Source organism: Hypanus sabinus, chromosome 16, assembly GCF_030144855.1.
Source record: "Hypanus sabinus isolate sHypSab1 chromosome 16, sHypSab1.hap1, whole genome shotgun sequence".
Lineage (NCBI taxonomy): Eukaryota > Metazoa > Chordata > Chondrichthyes > Myliobatiformes > Dasyatidae > Hypanus > Hypanus sabinus.
Window position 1 is genome coordinate 47,219,500 of NC_082721.1, and position 19,802 is coordinate 47,239,301.

The 19,802-nt window shown below is 44.0% G+C and overlaps 1 protein-coding gene across 5 annotated transcripts in view; it reads left to right on the forward strand.

Annotated features, from left to right (window-relative positions):
• Positions 1-19,802, forward strand: part of LOC132406273 (phospholipid phosphatase-related protein type 3-like) — an 83,770-nt gene that overhangs the window by 31,382 nt on the left and 32,586 nt on the right. For 3 of the 5 annotated variants that reach the window (XM_059991684.1, XM_059991685.1, XM_059991687.1), the window contains exon 2: positions 4,850-4,979. In XM_059991684.1, the coding sequence (XP_059847667.1) occupies positions 4,899-4,979 (81 nt within the window). In that variant the 5' untranslated portion in view covers positions 4,850-4,898. Of the gene's footprint in view, positions 1-4,849; positions 4,980-16,831; positions 17,635-19,802 lie in introns of those variants that run through there. The other 2 variants (XM_059991688.1, XM_059991683.1) reach the window with 2 other exon arrangements.

Here is a 19,802-nt window from a genome sequence, read left to right on the forward strand (position 1 = left end):
ACAGCAAGGGTCCTTAATAATATATGCCCCCACCTTGAGGCACCACCTTTTGAAGATGTCCTTAATGGTGGGACTGGCTGAGTTCACAGCCCTCTGCACCCTCTAGTGATTCTCTGCATTGGCAGTGATACAGTCAATAAGAATGCTGTCCGCCATATATCTATGGAAAATTGCAAGAGTCTTTGGTGTCATTTCGAATCTCTTCGAAGTATAGCTGCTGGTGTGTGTTCTTTGTGGATCTGGTGACGTGCTCTTTGTTGAAAGACAGCATTCCTGCTGACTTTTGGGGATCTCTGATCTGCAACCATTCGAAGTGAGGAAGAAACATTCAGTGTCGGACTGTGAATCTGCATCAGGAGAATGCTGGAAGGAGTATGTCCACCCATCCACCTGCCCCAACTGCCACCCCTTGCCCTGAATGTGGAAGAGTCGGCGTTCCCACACCGGCCCTATGAGTCTCCACAGAAGCAGAGTGAATGCAAATTCTCGTGGCCAAGGGGCTGCCAAAAAGGGGAATGAGGGTGTCTGGTTAGATCATCCCCTGCATGTCCTTAAGTGTGCTGCTATATCTGGCCATGCCTGGACAAAGATAAACGTCACCTCAGAGCAAGTGTTAAAGGGAGAAGAGCTTACTCTTGCTGTAGATGAGGAAATAATGCTTGAGTGGTAAACTCTCTGTGCCGGTTGATTGAAATGGTAAACAGCAGCATCCTGTGGGAACGCAGATGTTAGGGCTAAATTCTCCGGGGGCCACGAGGAAGGCCCAGTAACATCTTTATCTGTCTGCTGTCAGCTTCCAGCATTCTGAAGGAAACATCCACAGGATGAGCAAACATTTTGGGGGAATAAATAATTTATTTTATGGAAATAAGGTATGAATTCAGTATTTCTTAAACTAAGAGGAGCCCGGAATCATGCTGCTAACCTATTGCTACACATTGGAGCTTTTGACATGTTTGCAGTTCTCTGCAGATACTTGCTGCAGTGTGAGGGTGGCTGAGGCGGGGTTTTGTTCCTGATTCATCATTGCTGCCAGCTGTGGCATTTGTTCTTTAGCCTTTGCCACTGCAGAAGGATCAACCGTACTGTTGTAGAGGTGGAATCTCACAAAGCACCGTTATGTTTGTGTGTGGCACCTTTACCAGAGCAAAATGTTCCTTGTGATCTCATTGGCACAAACTAACTGGTGGGGCTTGGCAGGGCAGGTACAACGGTAAGTCTCTTTACTGGGGTACTTACAATAAAGAGTTATATGGTAAAGAATTTTCTTCCGCTGGGGAATGTGGAGGGAGTTGTGAACCTCTGGGTTTCTGTAGCCAAAAGGGTCGTGGAGACTCAGTCATTGAGTAATAATTTAAGACAATTGATGGGTTGTCAGGTACCAAGTGGTGCTGAGCTTTCAGGGTCAGTTCTGAGCTTGGGGCAAACATGAAGGCTGAATGGCCATGTGTTTCTATTGCTTACATTCTGTAATTGGAAGAGAGTTGGCTGATGCCATGGTTGGTGATAGTGGGTAAGAGATGGGAGTCAGACAAGAGGTTCACAGGAGTCTGAGACAGACTCAGGGTAATGTACAGCACAAATATGGAGTCCCACATCCCATCCTGCCAACAGAGATACTTCTCTGTGCTAATTCCAATGCCCTTCATTAGGCCTGCATTCCCTTACTCTGTAATTGTACCTGCATTCGCCACCTCCTCTGGAAGCTCATTCCAGATAAATATCATTGTTTGTGTGGAAAAACTTATCTCCTTTAAATTTCTACCCACTCACCTTAAACCCATGCCTTCCAGTTCTAGCTGCCCTGCCTGGGGATAAAGCCCCTGTCTCTTTCTATCCTGTCTGAGCCCATCATAGTTTTATAAACCTGTCTAAGGCCACCCCTCTGCCTCTTCATTCCAGTGAGAATAAACATAGCGTATTCAATCTCCCCTTATATCTACAGCCCTCCAATCCAGGCAACATCCCACTGACTCTCCTCTGCACTCTCTTTATTGCTAACACATCCATTCTTTATCATAGTGACCAGAGCATAGAACACCACAACAACAGGCCCTTTGGCTCCCAATATTGTGCCAAACTAATGAAATTAGTAATCAAGTGTTCTCTAAACTAATCCCTTCTGCATACACAATGCACATATCCTTCCATTTCATACATATTCATGTGCCTATCTAAGAGCCTTGTGAATGCCCCATCACGTTTGCCTCAGACAATACATACCAGGAACCCACCACGGCTGTAAAAAACTTACCCTGCACATCTTGAACCTGGCCCCTCTCACCTGAAATGCATGCACTCTGATATTATTAGACATTCCAGTCCTGGGAATAAGAGAGCAATTGTCTGTCTAAACCTCTCATAATCTTATAAACCTCTTTCAAATCTTCCCTCAGCCTCCACTATTCCAGAGAAAACAACCGAACTTTATCCACCCTCTGATTCAGGCAGCATCTCATTCAAACTGTACCAGCACCCCTGCTGTAAAGGACAATGAAGGAGAACCTTCACCACAATTCCAGGGACAGGGAGGGGCAAAGCTGGACTTCAAAACAAGGATGTAAACTGCTGTTGTAATGTACTGTCAATTGCTGAATCATGCTGAAACCCGACTGGGTTTGATTGTGTAACTCAGCAGTTTGAGGAGGGCGTGTTCCTGAAATGATTGGTAAATTCTCAGCAACCCATTGGCCACTGGTCTTCTAGGTCCAGCCTTTCATTGTGAATGGAATTTAACTTCTCAAGCTGCCACATCAAACTGTATTCCCATCTTCTGAGTTGCTGGCTCATTCTTTTGATTTGCCTGTCCAAGTCCCATGATAGCGAGCACAGTCGTGCCCTGTTGAAGTTTCTACCACACTCTTCTGTTACAATGGCTGAGTCTATACCTGACAGTACCTGGTTGAGCTTGAACCCCAACAGACCTCAGGTCAAGATGCTTTCAACTTGCAACTGAACTTTGGAGATGGCACTGATGCAGACTGAGCATCTTTCCACTTGCTCTGCTTTCTTGTGCTGTAAACGTCATTAATTTCAATGACTTTTTAAGTAATAAAAGTTGAATTCCAAGCATCAGTATGAATTGAAATATAGCTTTGATGCATTGCCTCCTCTGCAGAAAATATTTGGCTTTGTTAACTGAAAGAGCAACCTACCCTGGGACTGAACAAATACAGTGACTGATGCTATCAGCAGGCAGATTACTTATAATAAAAGCACCTGTGCATTGGACAATTGGTTTGACTTTCCCTAAGTTGTGCTGGCAGCTACGACATGCTCAGATAAAAGGTTGTTTCCCCGCTGAAAACAAAGCAACTTCAACACCTCGGTGCTGCATGGAGCATATCTGGAGCGCAGAGCTGTTGACTTCACAAGAAGAGTAGGAGTTACAGACAGAAGAGATTAAAACAAGTGCAGGTGGTGCTGATCATCCAGACTTGCTCCCTGTTGAATAGTTCATGTACACAGGGCTCATTGCAGTTGGAATTTATCTGCCTAATCTGTGTCAGCCTTGGCTTAAACTGACATTATTGCCTCTCAGCCAGAAGGCTGAGGTTCAGTCACATCCTTTTGGATGAGACATCAAAACTGGAATCTTCCCTCAGTTAACACATTGTCTAGTCCTTATCAACATAAAATCGAAATGTGGGAGCTTGCTGTGTGTAAATTGTTCCTATTTTATAAGAGTGTGTGCACTTGGAAAAGTACAGCACTGGTGCATTTTCTAGGATTCACCAGGTTTACGAAAGTGTTTTTATCAATACAGATCTATGGCTCTATACCAAGGGTTTTCTCTGTGCTGTAGCAGTGTGCTACATGCAGCGCTAAAATTACGACACGGAGTCGGTAACTGCAGTCGAAGGAAAAAACTTTATTCGAAATTCTCAGCCTCACTTTTTAAGCCTCCCTCAACCTGTCCCCCGTGGCGCAGAGGCTCCAAAGCTCTGTGCTCACAAACCCCCGTAAGCTATCTAATTGTGAGCCGGTTCGGATGTGCCAGGAAATGGGTCGCCACAGTGCCTCTCTCTGGCCTCATGGTGTGTCTCCTGTAGACTTCTATCAAGTCAATATTTGGCTGCCTTTGTCCCAAAGTTGGTGTTATTCCAATTACCCTACACCTCTGTCCTCAGAGATCCTGGTTAAACAATTAGTTAGAAATTCTTACTTTTCATCACCTCTCCCTGTCTATAATCCCCTCTAGCCCACTACACTTGAGATCTCGACACCCTGTTCTTGGTCAACCCCATCTCCCTTATCCCACTAACATTGATCACATGTTCAGCTGCCAAAGCCCTCAGCTCTGATCCTTAAATCAAAAACAATTGGTGTCAATGTTTTGCTTTTCAACATTCCTGTGATCTCCTTTAGATTTTTTTCAGTATGTTGGAAGTGTTATATAAAGGCAAGTTGCCTATGACCTCTGTCAGATTAAAGGTCTACTTCCCTGCTATAATATGATTGTATTATTCTATTCTTGGAGGTAGATTTTGTAGTTGCTTCCTTCTGTCCATTACTTCTGTGGCAGAAGTTACAAATGGTGGAATGATTTGTTCAGTCTACAGAAAATGCTAGAAATAATCAACAAGTCAGGCAGCATCTCTGGAGAGAGAAACCTATTAATGCTTCATTGGCTCTAACAAAGGCTTATTCATCTGAAACATCAACCCTGATTATCTTTCCACAGTTGCTGCATGACCTGCTATGTGTTTCCAACATTTTCTGAACTCAAACTCTGATAAAGTTCACTTTATATTCATAAAGTGAAGCATATAAATTTTTTTTTAAATCAGCTGTATTGTCAGTGGTGATAAGTTGAAATGATATTAAAGGAACTCTTCTTTTTCTACAGTAGATTATGTGACTTCTCCCTGGTCCAGAGGGAGTGACAAATTATCAGAATGATCTCTGCAAAGGAAAGGCAGAAGAGGAAACTCTCCAAGGACAGCATGACTTTGCTTCCCTGCTTCTACTTTGTGGAGGTGAGTCAAGGCTGTATAAAATGCCAGAGGGCCAGGAGCAGGGACAGAATGAGGTTGTGCCAGCAGTCAGAGTGTATAATTCCCTGTGCACTCCCCTCTGCACTTTACACTTGCCCCTCCCTGGGGCAGGCGAGGACTTTGTACACCAGCTGCTCAGTGTGCTACTTGCTATTCACAAATCACACACCGTGTCTGATAGAACTCTGGGCACCTAGCCTGCTTGCTATGCAGCAGGCGGTCAAACAAAGAAAGGCTTGATATGTGGCTTACGTGCAACAAAGTGCTATTATAACCACGGCAGATAGTTCGTGCTTAGCTACGTACCACACATTGCAATCATCCGGTAATTGTCTTTATTGATGTTGGTTGAGAGGTAGGCACTGGTGAACGGTCGGGGCATCTCCTGTGTGCTGCTGAAGACAGTGCCGTGCTCAACCTCTCATCTGGGAGTGCTGCCTTCAACATTGCTGCAGGAATTCCCATCACTCCGGGTGGAGCTGGAGTGCCAGGAGTGGCCTTTAGGGTCCCGGAGAGGGCATGGACCACACCTGACATGAAGCTGCTTGAGGAACAAAAGAGTTCTCATGGGACACTGTGACTATAAATACCGCGGTACCTTTCACTACACTGGCTAACGTGGGTGAGACCCAAGCATGAACATCACTATGGCATCACTCAGGGATGGACTGGTAATGTGTAGAGTGAAGCTGGAGTTGCATAGGGTGCTCTGTGTAGATTATCCATTCAAGTCGCTGTTGACTACAGACTACACACCCATCCATTTAGCCAGAAAACTGAACTAAAGTTTCTCCACAAAGGTGACTGGTCCTATTTGCTGCCAATTGAATTGAATTGATTACTCACATCCTTCACATACATGAGGAGTAAAAATCTTTAGGTTACGTCTCTGTCTAAATGTGCAATGTGCAATTTATAGTAATAAATAGTATGTACAACATTTAACACTTTGTTACTAAAAAGAGACGTTGAAATGTTCAATTTGAATACAGATTAGCTGCGATTGAAAGAAACAACTTGGCAAGTAGCTCCTGGTATTTATTTTGAACATAGAACAGTAAAGCACAGTTTGGACCAGATGTGCTGACCCTTTAACCCACTTCATGATAAATCTAACGCTTCCCTCCCTTATAGCCTTCCATTTCTCTTTCATCAATATGTCCGTCTAAGAGTCTCTTGAATGTCCCTAATGTATCTGCCTCTACCATCACCACTGGCAGCGTGTTCCATGCACCCACCAGTCTCTCTGTAATAAAGAAACCTACCTCTATAAAAAACCCTTCCACCTAAACTCTACTTTCCCCCAAACATCTTAAAATTATGCTCCCACATATTAGCCATTACTGCGCTGGGAAAAAGTCTCTGATTGTCCACTCTATCTAGACCTGTTAACATCTAGTAAATCTCTATCAAGTCACCTGTCATCCTCCTTTGCACTAAAGAGAAAAGCCCTAGCTTACTCAACTTATCCTCCCAAGAGTTTGGCTTCACCTTAAAGGAATTTATGGATTGGTGAAGCTTTTACTCCAAAATGTTGAGCATCTTCCTTTTGTCGCTAGCCTACCTAAGTGTTACTCCTCCTTACTCGCACATGCCTGTACAGGTCGGGTTACTTAGTCTTGGGCAGAGGGAGGGAGATGGTGACTGTGAAATGAGTTGTATATAGAGACTGCAAAGCAGTGATTTGCTTTAATCCCTGCCCATTTTTTTGGAAGTTCGGAGGCTTTAGCATCTGACTTGCCCATAATCCAGGGTCCCAAGTCCATGCAGGTGTGAACCCAGAGAACACTTTGTGCTGAAGTCAGACTGTGGGCCAGAATTACAATTGAAGTCATCAGCATGCAGACAGATTCAGGATCCAGTACGCCTATCTATTTCCAGCTTCCTTTAACCTCACTGAGTTTACTGGGAAATTTATTAAACTACCATATCATATGTTAAGAAAAAACAATATACAAACATTCTTTGATGAAGTAACATCCATCAACGTGTCAATAGACTTCCCCATTCCCACCCCCTTATGCCTCTCCTCATTCTCCTCCACTGCTAGGGTGAAGCTAAATGCAAACCAGAGGAACAGGATGTCAAATTCTACCTCAGTAATCTGTCTGACAGCATGAATATTAAGTTCTCCAATTTCAGACAACCTGCTCTCCCTGTCCCTTTTCTCTCTCCTCCTGATCTATACAGTTTCTCCTACACCCACCCTCATTTCCCTCCTCCACTCACTCCAACAGCTCATCGCCCACACACTTCCCTCAACTCAATGTTTCCATTTGGACCCCCCCCCCACCCCACTTCCCTTATTTAGTTCCATGCTCCACCTTCCTCTCCTATCAGATTCCACCATCTACGGCCTTTAGTCACCACCCAGTCTCTGTAGTTACCTCCTCTTTCCTCCTGTCCTCTATCTGCCTATCGCCCCCTCACTTCAATCCACCTCTCACTCATAAGCTCCTGTCTCACCCTTTTTCTGCACTTGTCCAAACGATGGGTGCCAGAAACATCAACTGTCCTTTTCCCTCCGCAGATTCTCCCCAAACTACTGATTTTTCCAGCATCCCGTTTGTTGCCCCAGATTCTAGTATCTGTAATCTTTCGTGTCACGAACCCAGCAACATAGCAAGGGGTCTCAATTACTCATCTATAACTGTAGTTGGATCGTTAAGTTGGTAGAAATATTTATCGGCCTGACATTAGATGTGAGGGAATCTTGTGTTGGGAGAACTTGAGAGAGGTGATGGTGAGGTTGAACTGGGTGCGGATAACACATGGACACTGGCATTGTGCTAGCAGATGAACTCACCATTGGCTAGTTGGTTGGAGAGGAAGAGGAGGGACCCAGCATTGACTCTTGTGGACTTCAGACATATAGGGTAGGGGCAAGAAGAGAAACTGGGGTGTTAATTACTTGGCTGCAATGGAAGCAAGGGTGGTCCCATCTACTGGGATGGCAGAGGAAGTGGATGGTTAATCAGCCATGCCAATTCTGCTGGCTGGTGAAGAAGGAGAAGTTCAGCAGATACACAGTGTTACAACCACACAGAGTGCCTTTGGCCATCCTGGACAGCCAGAAGCTGGATGGAAGGATACTGTAGAAGGATTGTGGGATACATAGACAAGAATTGGGAAAGCCAGAGGTTCAGGGCAGATTGGTGATGAAGATGTAGTTGCAGGAACAGTTGGGTAAAAGGTTAGTTTTTTGAGACTGGGCTAGCAACAGAAAGGTAACAGGACCCAAGGGAAGAAAAATAATCAGGATGTCAGCAAACACAAGGAAGGTGGGTGGTCAGCAGGTTAGCTGGAACTTAACGTCAGCCTCAGTGGCACAGATTTCAGGGAGCTCACATACTCAGTAATGGGGGGGGGGGGAAGATGTAGGAGAAAATACACCTCTCCAGAATAAACATGTAAAGAATGTCTAAAGTCTGGGAGGATCCCTGAGTTGCAAATAGTAAAAATTCTCCATGAGGCTTTAGAGGCATTCAAACTCTCCTGTAGGCAATGGGAGAGCCATTCTATGCACAGCACCGATCAAGCCTCCTGACGAAGGGTCTCGGCCCGAAACGTCGACAGCGCTTCTCCCTATAGATGCTGTCTGGCCTGCAGTGTTCTACCAGCATTTTGTGTGGGTTGTTATTTGAATTTCCAGCATCTGCAGATTTCCTCGTGTTTACCGATCAAGCCTCCCCTTTTTTTTTAGGGAAAATATTAGCCAGGATTCCACAGATAGCTAACCTGCTCCATTTCAAAAACAGCAACAATAGATAGCTTACAGCCACCTGACAGAGCAGACGGTTTCACATCTTATCCTAAAGATTACACTGTAGGGGTCCCTGAATAGTCTGCCTGTGCCAAGCCAATATTTTGATGTTAGTTTTTTGAAGTGGGGTTTGAATCCACAGTCCTCGGTCTCAGAGGCAAGAGTGCAGCCAATTTGTGGCAATCCACAGGCAGGAGGGGAATGGTAATGGCCATTAGCCCAATTTGATCAATGATGGATGAGTTGGCCCTGGGCACTATTGTTCGAAAGCTTCTTCTTGAGCACAAATGAGGAAGGTTTGTGGCAGTGAGTAATGGCAGTAATAACTTTCTTGTTCAGGCAGATGTGGCAGTCTGGGTCTGTACACTGAGTTGCACACACAATGAAATTGGGGATGAGCAGATGGCTTATCCAATAGAAAATTAGCTTTACAGCCTATTGTGAGATTAGAGGTCAAGTTCACTGATGTACAAATGATTACAGGTAGGGAATAAAAGAGTGGGCAGTTGTGGCAATGGATTTTGGAAAGAGAGAAGGCAAGGCAAACTCTAACACAGATCCATACCACCTCTCAGAATGCACTAAATTGGTCTTTTGGCCCTGGTTCAGGAACCACGTGCTCACAGCATAAGATATGTATATGTAGGACTGATGCCTGCCCTTGAATGGGCCTCTTGTTTGCCAAAGAACTCTCATTCTCCCTCACCGTGGCCCCTTCATTGCACTTTCTCAATAATTGTAGCAGAAAGTTACTCTGTAACTTTATCTGTGGTATTCTGAATTCTGTTTTTATTTCCTATTGTACTACCTCAGTCTGCTTGAATATGGAATGATCTGCCTATACAGCTTGCAAATAAAAGGTTTTCTTTTGTCTCAGTAGATATGACAATAATAAAACAATTGCATACTTGGTCCTTGCATTTATCCTATACAAGAGTAGCGAAGATCATAGAACCATAGAGTCAGACTGCACCCCAACAGGAACTCTCGGCCCCCTTTGTTAATGCCAACTAATTTACCTGCCTTAGGCCCTTATCCCTCTACCCCTTCACTATCTAACAACCGTTCCCAAATTGGAGGTCTTTACTCCTGATCTTTCTAAGCCTCTCCACCAGCTTGTGGGCTATTCTCATGAGTCTGCATTGCTCTCTCTTCCGTTTCTTGATATCCTTCCAAAATGGAGATCATGTTCCAGATGGTATCTGATTCCAACTTGGAATCGACATTTCCTTCAATTGGGACTCAGCCCCATCGTAGGAAGGACAACATTCCATATGATTGGTTCTTCACATCTGTCCACTGCACAGTGGGACCTCTGCCCTTACACAGCTTCACCATTTCAAGCTCAGCCCTTCCCCATCCTGAACATTAGCTGGCACAGACATGATGGAAATTTGAAGGCTCCCTGAATATTACTCAGTCTTAATTGTTCATTATGATTTGGGGGGGAGGCATTATGGTGAGACTGAGGAGGGGAAAAAAAGGATCAGCCATGATTGAATGGCAGAGCAGACTCGATGGGCCAAATGGCCCTAGTTCTGCTCCTATGTCTTATGGTAATTTGATTGACTTTTGATGTAGATTCCAAACTCATTTTGTACCCTGCTAAATGGATGTGGTATAACTTCCCATGTGTGTTACTTTTGTTCAACAACAGAAACTAGCTCCTGCCACTGTACTATCCATCATCTGCTTTGGGTCTACTTAGCAGTTCAGTTGGAAATCCTCAATTCTGCTGCTGCTCGTTGTGCCTTTTCCATGTTGTGTTACCTGTCGGGTTTAATCACAATGGGGAGCCAATAATCTCTCTGTGATGCTGGCTGAGGGGAAATGTTGGTCAGGCTATGTAAATGGAGATCACAGCACTTTGTGGGAGTGCTTAGAGAGTTGGTGAGCCTTTTGTGTCCTTTAGTGATGAACACCTCTGTTCTCACCGTGCCTTTATATGTTTGAAAAGAGATGGATTTTTTAGAATCATTTTCATAATAAGATTATTGAAGAAATTGTCCCTTGCTGACTCATAACATTGTTCCTTAAAAGATCGAAAATAATCCCAATTGCAATTCAACACTGATGATTTTTCTCCAGAATTTCGCCCCTTCTTGCTTTTAAAATGTTCCTGAAACCACAGTTTGACTGCAGGCTCTGATAGCGTCCCTGACTAAGTCATCATAGTTCTGTAGATCTACAGAATACTTTGTAGTTACTCATCTGGACAGGGGTACTTCCTCCCATGCCTTGTAAACCCTCCCTGCAGCTTAACCAGCTTTTTCTGTTTCCTTCCCAGTTCTGACCTGTAAAATTGACTGCTTCCCTTCCCAAAGTTGCAGCCTGAGTGTTTACAGTAATTTCTGCTTTTATTATACATTTCCATCATCTGCGGTTTTTTAATTTTTCACCCTCTCCCACTGCTCTGACAGCATCTCACAAAGCTTAAACACAGGAGATTCTGCAAATCCAGCCCAACACACAAAATGCTGGAGGAACTCAGCAGGTCAGGCAGCATCAATGGAAATGAATAAACAGTCTGCAATTCAGGCTAAGACCTTTCTTCAGGACTGGAAAGGAAGTGGTGGAGAAGCCAGAGCAAGAAGGTGGGGAGGGGAAGGAGTACAAGCTAGACGATAGGTGACACCAGATGGATGGGAGAGGGGAGATGAAGTAAGAAGCTGGGAGGGGATAGGTGGTAAAGGCTGGAGAAGAAGAATGTGATAGAGGAGAGTGGACCATGGGAGAAAGAGAAGGATGAGAGGCATCAGGGAGAGGTGATGGGCAGGAGAGGAGAAGAGGAGGACTTGAGTAGGGAATTGAAGGAGGAATATTAATAGTGAGTGATGAATAGACAAGGGAATCATGGAGGACAGGGTTTCCCTTCCTCCACCACTGATGATGCATCTCCTAGACATGCATCTAGGATCTTCCCATCTTCCTGCCACCATAACAGTGATAGAATTCCTCTTGTCCTCACCTACCATCCCATTTAGATGAATGATTTGGATGACAGAAATCATGTCTTTATGGCCAAGTTTGCAGATGATGCAAAGAAAGGTGGAGAGGCAGGTAGCGTTGAGGAAGCAGAAGGATTTGGACATATTGGGAGAATTGGCAAAGAAGAGGCAAATGGAATAAAGTGTAGGAAAGTATATGGTCATGCACTAGAAGGAATGAAGGAGTAGATTATTTTCTAAATGGAAAGAAAATTCAAAAATCAGAGGTGCAGAGACTTGGGTGGCCTGGTAAGGATTCCCTAAAGGTTAATTTGCACATTGAATCAGTGGTAAGGAAGACCAATTCAATATTAGCGTTAATTTCAAAGGACTAGAATACAAAAGAAAGAATGTAATACTGAGGCTTTATAAGGCATCGGACAGATTGCACTTGGAGTATTGAGAGCAGTTTTGGGCCCATTATCTAAGAAAAGATATGCTGGCATTGGAGAGGGTCTAGAGGTCGTTCACAAGAATGATTCTGACAATGCCAACGTTAATGTATGAGGAGCATTTAATGGCTCTCAGCCCGTACTCGTTGGAATTTAGAAGAAAGTGCAGGGTGATCTCATTGAAACCTAGCGAATTTCAAAAGGCCTAGACAGATTGGATATGGAGAGGATGTTTCCTGTAGTGGGTGAGTCTATGACCAGGTGGCACAGACTCAGAATAAAGGGACATCCATTTAGAACAGAGATGAGAAGGAACTTCTTTAACTGGTGGGTGGTGAATCTGGTGACTGCTTTGCCATGGATAGCTGTGGAAGCCAAGTCATTGAGTATATTTAAAGCAGAGGTAAATAGGTTCTTGATTAGTTAGGGTGTCTAAGGTTACGGCAGTAGGCAGGAGAATGGGGTTGAGCGGGGTAATAAATCGCCATGTTGGAGAGGTGGAGTAGACTCAATGGGCCAAGTGGCCTAATTCTGCTCCTTTGTCTTATGATCCCATGAGCCTTTGTATTCAGCACATCATTCTCCACAACTTCTGCCATCTTCAATGGGACCCTACCACCAAACACATCTTTACCCCCCCCCCCAAAACTCCACTTCCCACAGGGATTGCTGCCTCTTGATTCCTTTGTCCATTCATCCTTCCCCATCAATCTCCCTCTTGCCACTCAGTCCTGCAAGCAGAAGAAGAGTTACACTAACCAATTAACCTCCTCCCTCATCTCCATTCAGGACCTCAAATAGTCCTTCCATGTGAGGCAACACTTCGCTTGTGAATCTGCTGGAGTTAACTACTGTATCTGGTGTTCCTGATGTGGACTCATCTATATTGGTGAAACCTGGTGTAGATTGGGGAGCTGCTTAATCGAGCACCTTTGATTCGTCCACAAAAAGCAGAATTTCGAAGTGGTAAACCATTTTAATTCCTATCCTCATTCCCAGTATGATATGTCGGTCCTTGGCCACCTCTTCTGCAAAGATGATGTCACTCTCAGGTTGAAAGGGCAACACCTCACATTCTGTCTTGGTGGCCTCCAACCTGATGGCATCAGCATCATATTTTTCCAAGTTTCAGAAAATCCACCTCCCCCCTTCAAATATCTACTCTGTTCCCCTCTTACCCTTCGATCTCTTCAGCTGCCTATCATCTCTATTTATTGCCCCTCCTCCTTCCTTTGGTCCATCTCCCTCTCCTATCAGATCCCTTCTTCTTCAGCTCTTTACCTTTTCCACCTATCACCTCCCAACTCCTTGTTTCATCCATCCACCCCACCCATCCCGCTTCACTTCTCACCTTCCACGAATGCACCTTTTGAATGGACATCATCACTTTCTCTAAATTGTAGGGTTCCCTTCCAGCACTCTGGATAATTTTGAATGGACATCATCACTTCCTCTAAATTGTAGGGTTCCCTTCCAGCACTGTGGGTAATCTTGACCAGAAGGACTAGGTGGCACCTCCAACTTCTCAAGGACATGTGAAAATAGGCAATAAATTCTGGCCTTGTCAGCAACCCCTGAATAAATATAAAGCAAAGTATGATTTATATTTAAGAAAATCCTCTATGTTTAACTAAGTCCTCTATATTTAGATAAATCTTCTGTGTTTAGATATGTCAAGATATAGACAGCCTTGATATACTTTTTGCACTGAAGATCAGTACTGCTTATTTTTAGTTGAATGTGGTAATGCATTGATATTGTTTAATGAAGGAAGGACTAAAGGATGAAGGCTAGGTTTTTTTTAATGTAAATGAGGTTTACACTATCCTAGAGGCACTGTTCAAAGCTGTAACTGTTGTGTGGGCTGAGGAAGAGTGAATCACTTGAAGCACCAAATTTCCCAAAGGGCCTTGAAGATGCAAGACGTAAGTGCTAATTACTGACTGGACTGTAATGCTTACAGTTTCCAATGGTGTTATGCAATTACGTCAGTCTATCTGGATCAGATATTGGTTACTTGCCATGGACAGCTTGGAAGAATGTTTTCTGGGCCCCATCTGAATCTACAGCCATCATAGAACATTGAACCTAGAAACTTAAAGTACATTACAGACCCTTCGGTCCATAATGTTGTGCCAACCATGTAACCTACTCTAGAGACTGCCTAGAATTTCCCTAGTGCATAGCCTTCTATTTGTCTAAGCTCCATGTACCTATTTAAGAGGCTCTTAAAAGACCCAATTGTATCCACTTCCACCAGCACCACCAGTAGTACATTCCACGCACCCACCACTCTCTGTGTGGAAAACTTACCCCTGATATCCCTAGGTATCTATTTCCAAGCACCTTAAAAATATGCCCCCTCTTGTTAGCCATTTCAGCTCTGGGGAAAAAGCCTCTGACTATCCACATGATCAATGCCTCTCATCATCTTATACCCCTCTATCAGGGCACCTCTCATCCTCTGACGCTCCAAGGAGAAAAGGCCAAGTACACTCAACATATTCTCATAAGGTACGCCCTCCAATCCAAGCAACATCCTTGTAAATCTCTTCTGCACTCTCTCTATACTATCCATGTTATTCCTGTAGTGAGGTGACCAGAACTGAACACACGACTCCAAGTGGGGTCTTCTGGCCAAGGTCTTATATAGCTGTAATATTACCTCACGGCTCTTGAACTCTAACCCACGATTATGAAAGCCAACACACCATAAGCCTTCTTAACAACACTGTCAACCTGCGCAGCAGCTTTGAGTGTACATCAACATGGACCCCCAAGATCTCTTTGATCCTCCACACTGCCAAGGCTCTTACCATTTATATTATATTCTGTCTTCAAATTTCACCTACCAAAATGAACCACTTCACACTTACCTGGTTTGAAGTCCATTTGCCACTTCTCAGCCCAGTTCTGCATCCTTTCGATGCCCCACTGTAACCTTTGGCAACCCTACAGACTATCCACAACACCCCCAATCCTTGTGTCATCATCAAACTTACTAACCCATCCTTCTTCTTCCTCATCCAGGTCATTTATAAAAATCACAAAGAAGAGGGGTCCAAGAACATATCCCTGCGGAACACAATTGGTCACTGATCTCCATGCAGAATATAAAACATCTACAGCTACCTTTTGCCTTCTGTGGGCAAGCCAATTCTGGATCCACAAAGCAAGGTCTCCTTGGATCCCATGCCTCCTTACTTTCTGAAGGAGCCTTGCATGGGGAACCTCATCAAATGCCTTACTGAAATCCATATACACTACATCCACTGCCTGACCTTCATGAATGTGTTTAGTCATATCCTCAAAGAATTCAATCATGCTCGTAAGGCATGACCTGCCCTTGACAAAGCCATGCTGACTATCCCTAATCAGATTATGTCTCTCCAAATGTTCATAAATCCTGCCTCTCAGGATCTTCTCTAAGAACTTGCCCACCACTGAAGTCTGACTCACTGGTCTATAATTTCCTGGGTTATCTCTACTCCCTTTCTTGAACAAGGGAACAACATTTGCAACCCTCCAATCATCTGGTACTTCTCCCGTCCCTATTGATGATACAAAGATCATCACAAGAGGCTCAGCAATCTCCTCCCTTGCTTCCCACAGTAGCCTGGCATATATCTCATCCAGTCCTGGTGACTTAATGTTTTTCAAAAGCTCCAGCACATCCTCTTTCTTAACGTCTATATGCTCAAGCATTTCAGTCTGCTGTAAATCATCCCCACAATTGCCAAGATCTTTTTCCCTGGTGAATACAGAAGCAAAGTATTCATTAACTATCTCTGCTACCTCCTCCTACTCCATGCATGTTTCCACTATCACACCTGATGGGTCCTATTCTCACACGGCTCATCCTCTTGCTCTTCACGTACTTGTAGAATGCCTTGGGGTTTTCCTTAATCCTGCTTGCCAAAGCCTTCTCATGGTTCCTTCTGGCTCTCCTAATTCCATTCTTAAGCTCTTTCCTAGCAAGCTTGTAATTTTCCTTGTAACTAGATTGTTTACATCCTTTGTACCCAATGGTTCTTTAAGTCTACCATCCTCTCCCTGCCTCAATGGAACATCCCCATGCAGAACTCCATGGATATGTTCCCTGAACATTCACAACATCTCTGCTGTGCATTTCCCTGAGAACATCTGCTACCAATTTATACTCCCAAGTTCCTGCCCAATAGCATCATATTTCCCCTTGCCCCAAGTCAATGTTTTCCCAAATTTTCTGCTCCTATCCCTCTCCAGTACTATGGTGAAAGAGATAGAGTTGCGATCACTATCTCCAAAATGCTCTCCCACTGTGAGATGTGACACCTGACCAGATTCATTTCCCAATACCAGATCAAGTACAGCTTCTCCTCTGGTATCATCTTCCTGCATTTCTTTCTGTTCCTTTCTCCTGTGTTTCTGATGTAGAAGAAGACCATGAAGCCCATCGGTCCATGCTATCTGACAGAAGTACAATCCCTCTAGTCACATTCTACCTCCCCGTTTCCCTGTAACCCCATGCCTTGCTCTCATGCACAATACTCATTGACTCCCGTGGATTCTTCTTGCCTTTTAACAGTGCTAACGTGTAATTTATGTTAAGCAATCAACCCACTGCCACTCTGCTTGGGAAAGTGATCACTCAGACTTCAAATTCAGTTTACAGATGTAACCTTTTCTGGGGTCAGTTGAGTTTACAGATTTATTACATACTTATGGCTAATTAAGGCCAATGTGTTAAAAATAGCTGAACAGGTTATTTTCCTTTGGCTGCACCAATCCTCTGCATGCTTGCTATGATCACAACAGAGGCTCATTGGCCGTAAAGCACTTGCTATACCCAGAGCTCACGATGGCCACTGTGTAAGTGCCGATATCGCCTGTTTTACGGTCGAAAGTCAGTCCACCTCAGCAGGTTTCACCAGTGATAAGCTCATAAAGGAGGCTTGTTCTGTGTAGTGGGCGATGAGATGAGCTGAGTGTTAGCCAATGCACAATAAATAACAGAGATTGCCCTGGGTGTCAAGGGAGGGAAAACAACCTTCCAGAGTTCCATTTATTTTTATTTTCAGTTTCATTTCTTTAGAGATACAGCATTGAATAGGCCCTCCCAGACCTTTGAGCTGCACTGTCCGGCCACCCCCGATTTAACCCTAACCTAATGTTGGGACAATTCACAATGACCAATTAACCTCCCAGTACGTCTTTGGACTGTGGGAGGAAACCCGTGCTTTCCACAGCGAGGATGTACAGAATCCCCTTACAGAGGATGCTGGTAATGAACTCTGAACCCTGATACCCTCAGCTGTAATAGCGTCACACTAATTGCTACGCTACCATGGCGACATTATAGATGGGTAATGGAGCCTAGCTGAACAGGTCATTGCCCAGTAGGACCGTACTTCAGTTGCAGAGCTGCAAATGTACTTTCCATTGATTTGTCAATCTAGCTGTGAGATGCCTTCAGATGGGAGTTTCAAACAGAAGTCTGCCACTAAAAAGCTATGGTGAGTCCACAGGTGAATTTACAACATCACAGTGCTTACTCAGTGTGAAGCTGGGATATGTGCAATTTGCTCTTTAGATTAACAAGTGTTTTTAATCTAAATGCTGAGACAAAAACATCTCACTTATCTACTCTTGTGTGAGCACACATATATTGTGCACGAGAATGAAGGGGGTTTCTAGTGGTTCACTTAGTGTGTGTGCTGTAGTGCTCCATTAAGTGTGAGAGACAGTTTGTGGTCTAGTTGGGGTGCAGGTATCTCTAACAAATCTATAGTGGTCCACTTTGCGAGATTTCGTTTTTATATTTCTATGTGTGAGATATATTAATCATCTATTGTGTGTGTTTATTCATGAGATATATAATGGTCCATCTTGTGTGTATATTTATCTTTATGTATGCTGACATGGGTAGTTATCTCTGGCAATAAGAGTCTTCACTAATTGCAAAGGGCTTTGGGTTAACCGTTGTGACTATGTGTCTCAGAGAGGCCTTTTGAGTATTGCTGGGAAAAAGAGCTTTGGAATGTGCCTGAGGGGAGGTCTTACCCTGAAATAATGAACAGCATGTGTTAAATTGTGCCCCTGTGTGAGAAGGATTCAGTGCCTTACAGTGAATACAAAGGTCCATCCATGGCCTTGCTTGCTGAGAATTCATTGCTGTTGACGAGCCATTGTTATTCCTATTTAACATTATAAACTTTGCCCTAATTACAGAATCACAATTTCAGAAAGGGAGTTAATGTGAGCCAGTCCCAGAGTGAATTAAACCACTGCCCTGAGGTATTGCTTCCCTACCCAGTACAGGCAGCAGATTCTTATGTTGGAGGCTGGCCTGGAACAGAAGCAGAGGAACCATAGCCAGCAGGCCGAGGAACACACTCTAATTTTCTTTCAGATGTGCGCACAGAAAAGGAAGGTAGATTGGGAAGGCTGAAGTGGAACATTTTCCTTGTGAAATAGGGTCAAAAAACTTAATTGTTGCGAAGTTACGTCTTCTAGCCTGGGGATTCCCTGGAATACTGCAGGACAATGTGCAAGCCTCCTGGGAAGCCATTTTACATTAGGTATTAATGCTGGAGTAATAAAATGGATTCAACAGTGGCTAGATGGGAGATGCCAGAGAGTAGTGGTGGATAATTGTTTATCGGGATGGAGGCCGGTGACTAGCGGGGTGCCTCAGGGATCTGTTTTGGGCCCAATGTTGTTTGTAATATACATAAATGATCTGGATGATGGGGTGGTAAATTGGATTAGTAAGTATGCCGATGATACTAAGGTAGGAGGTGTTGTGGATAATGAGGTGGGTTTTCGAAGCTTGCAGGGAGATTTATGCCGGTTAGAAGAATGGGCTGAACGTTGGCAGATGGAGTTTAATGCTGAGAAGTGTGAGGTTCTACATTTTGGCAGGAATAATCCAAATAGAACATACAGGGTAAATGGTAGGGCATTGAGGAATGCAGTGGAACAGAGAGATCTAGGAATAACAGCACATAGTTCCCTGAAGGTGGAGTCTCATGTAGATAGGGTGGTGAAGAAGGCTTTTGGAACGCTGGCCTTTATAAATCAAAGCATTGAGTACAGAAGTTGGGATGTAATGTTAAAATTGTACAAGGCATTGGTAAGGCCAAATTTGGAATATTGTGTGCAGTTCTGGTCACCGAATTATAGGAAAGATATCAATAAATTAGAGAGAGTGCAGAGATGATTTATTAGGATGTTACCTGGGTTTCAGCACTTAAGTTACAGAGAAATGTTGAACAAGTTAGGTCTCTATTCATTAGAGCGTAGAAGGTTGAGGGGGGATTTGATTGAAGTATTTAAAATTTTGAGAGGGATAGATAGAGTTGACGTGAATAGGCTGTTTCCATTGAGAGTAGGGGAGATTCAAACGAGAGGACATGATTTGAGAGTTAGGGAGCAGAAGTTTAAGGGAAACACGAGGGGGTATTTCTTTACTCAGATAGTGATAGCCTTGTGGAATGAGCTTCCTGTAGAAGTAGTAGCGGCCAGTTCAGTTGTGTCATTTAAGGTAAAATTGGATAGGTATATGGACAGGAAAGGAGTGGAGGGTTATGGGCTGAGTGCGGGTAGGTGGGACTAGGTAAGATTAAGAGTTCGGCACGGACTAGGAGGTCCGAGATGGCCTGTTTCCATGCCATGATTGTTA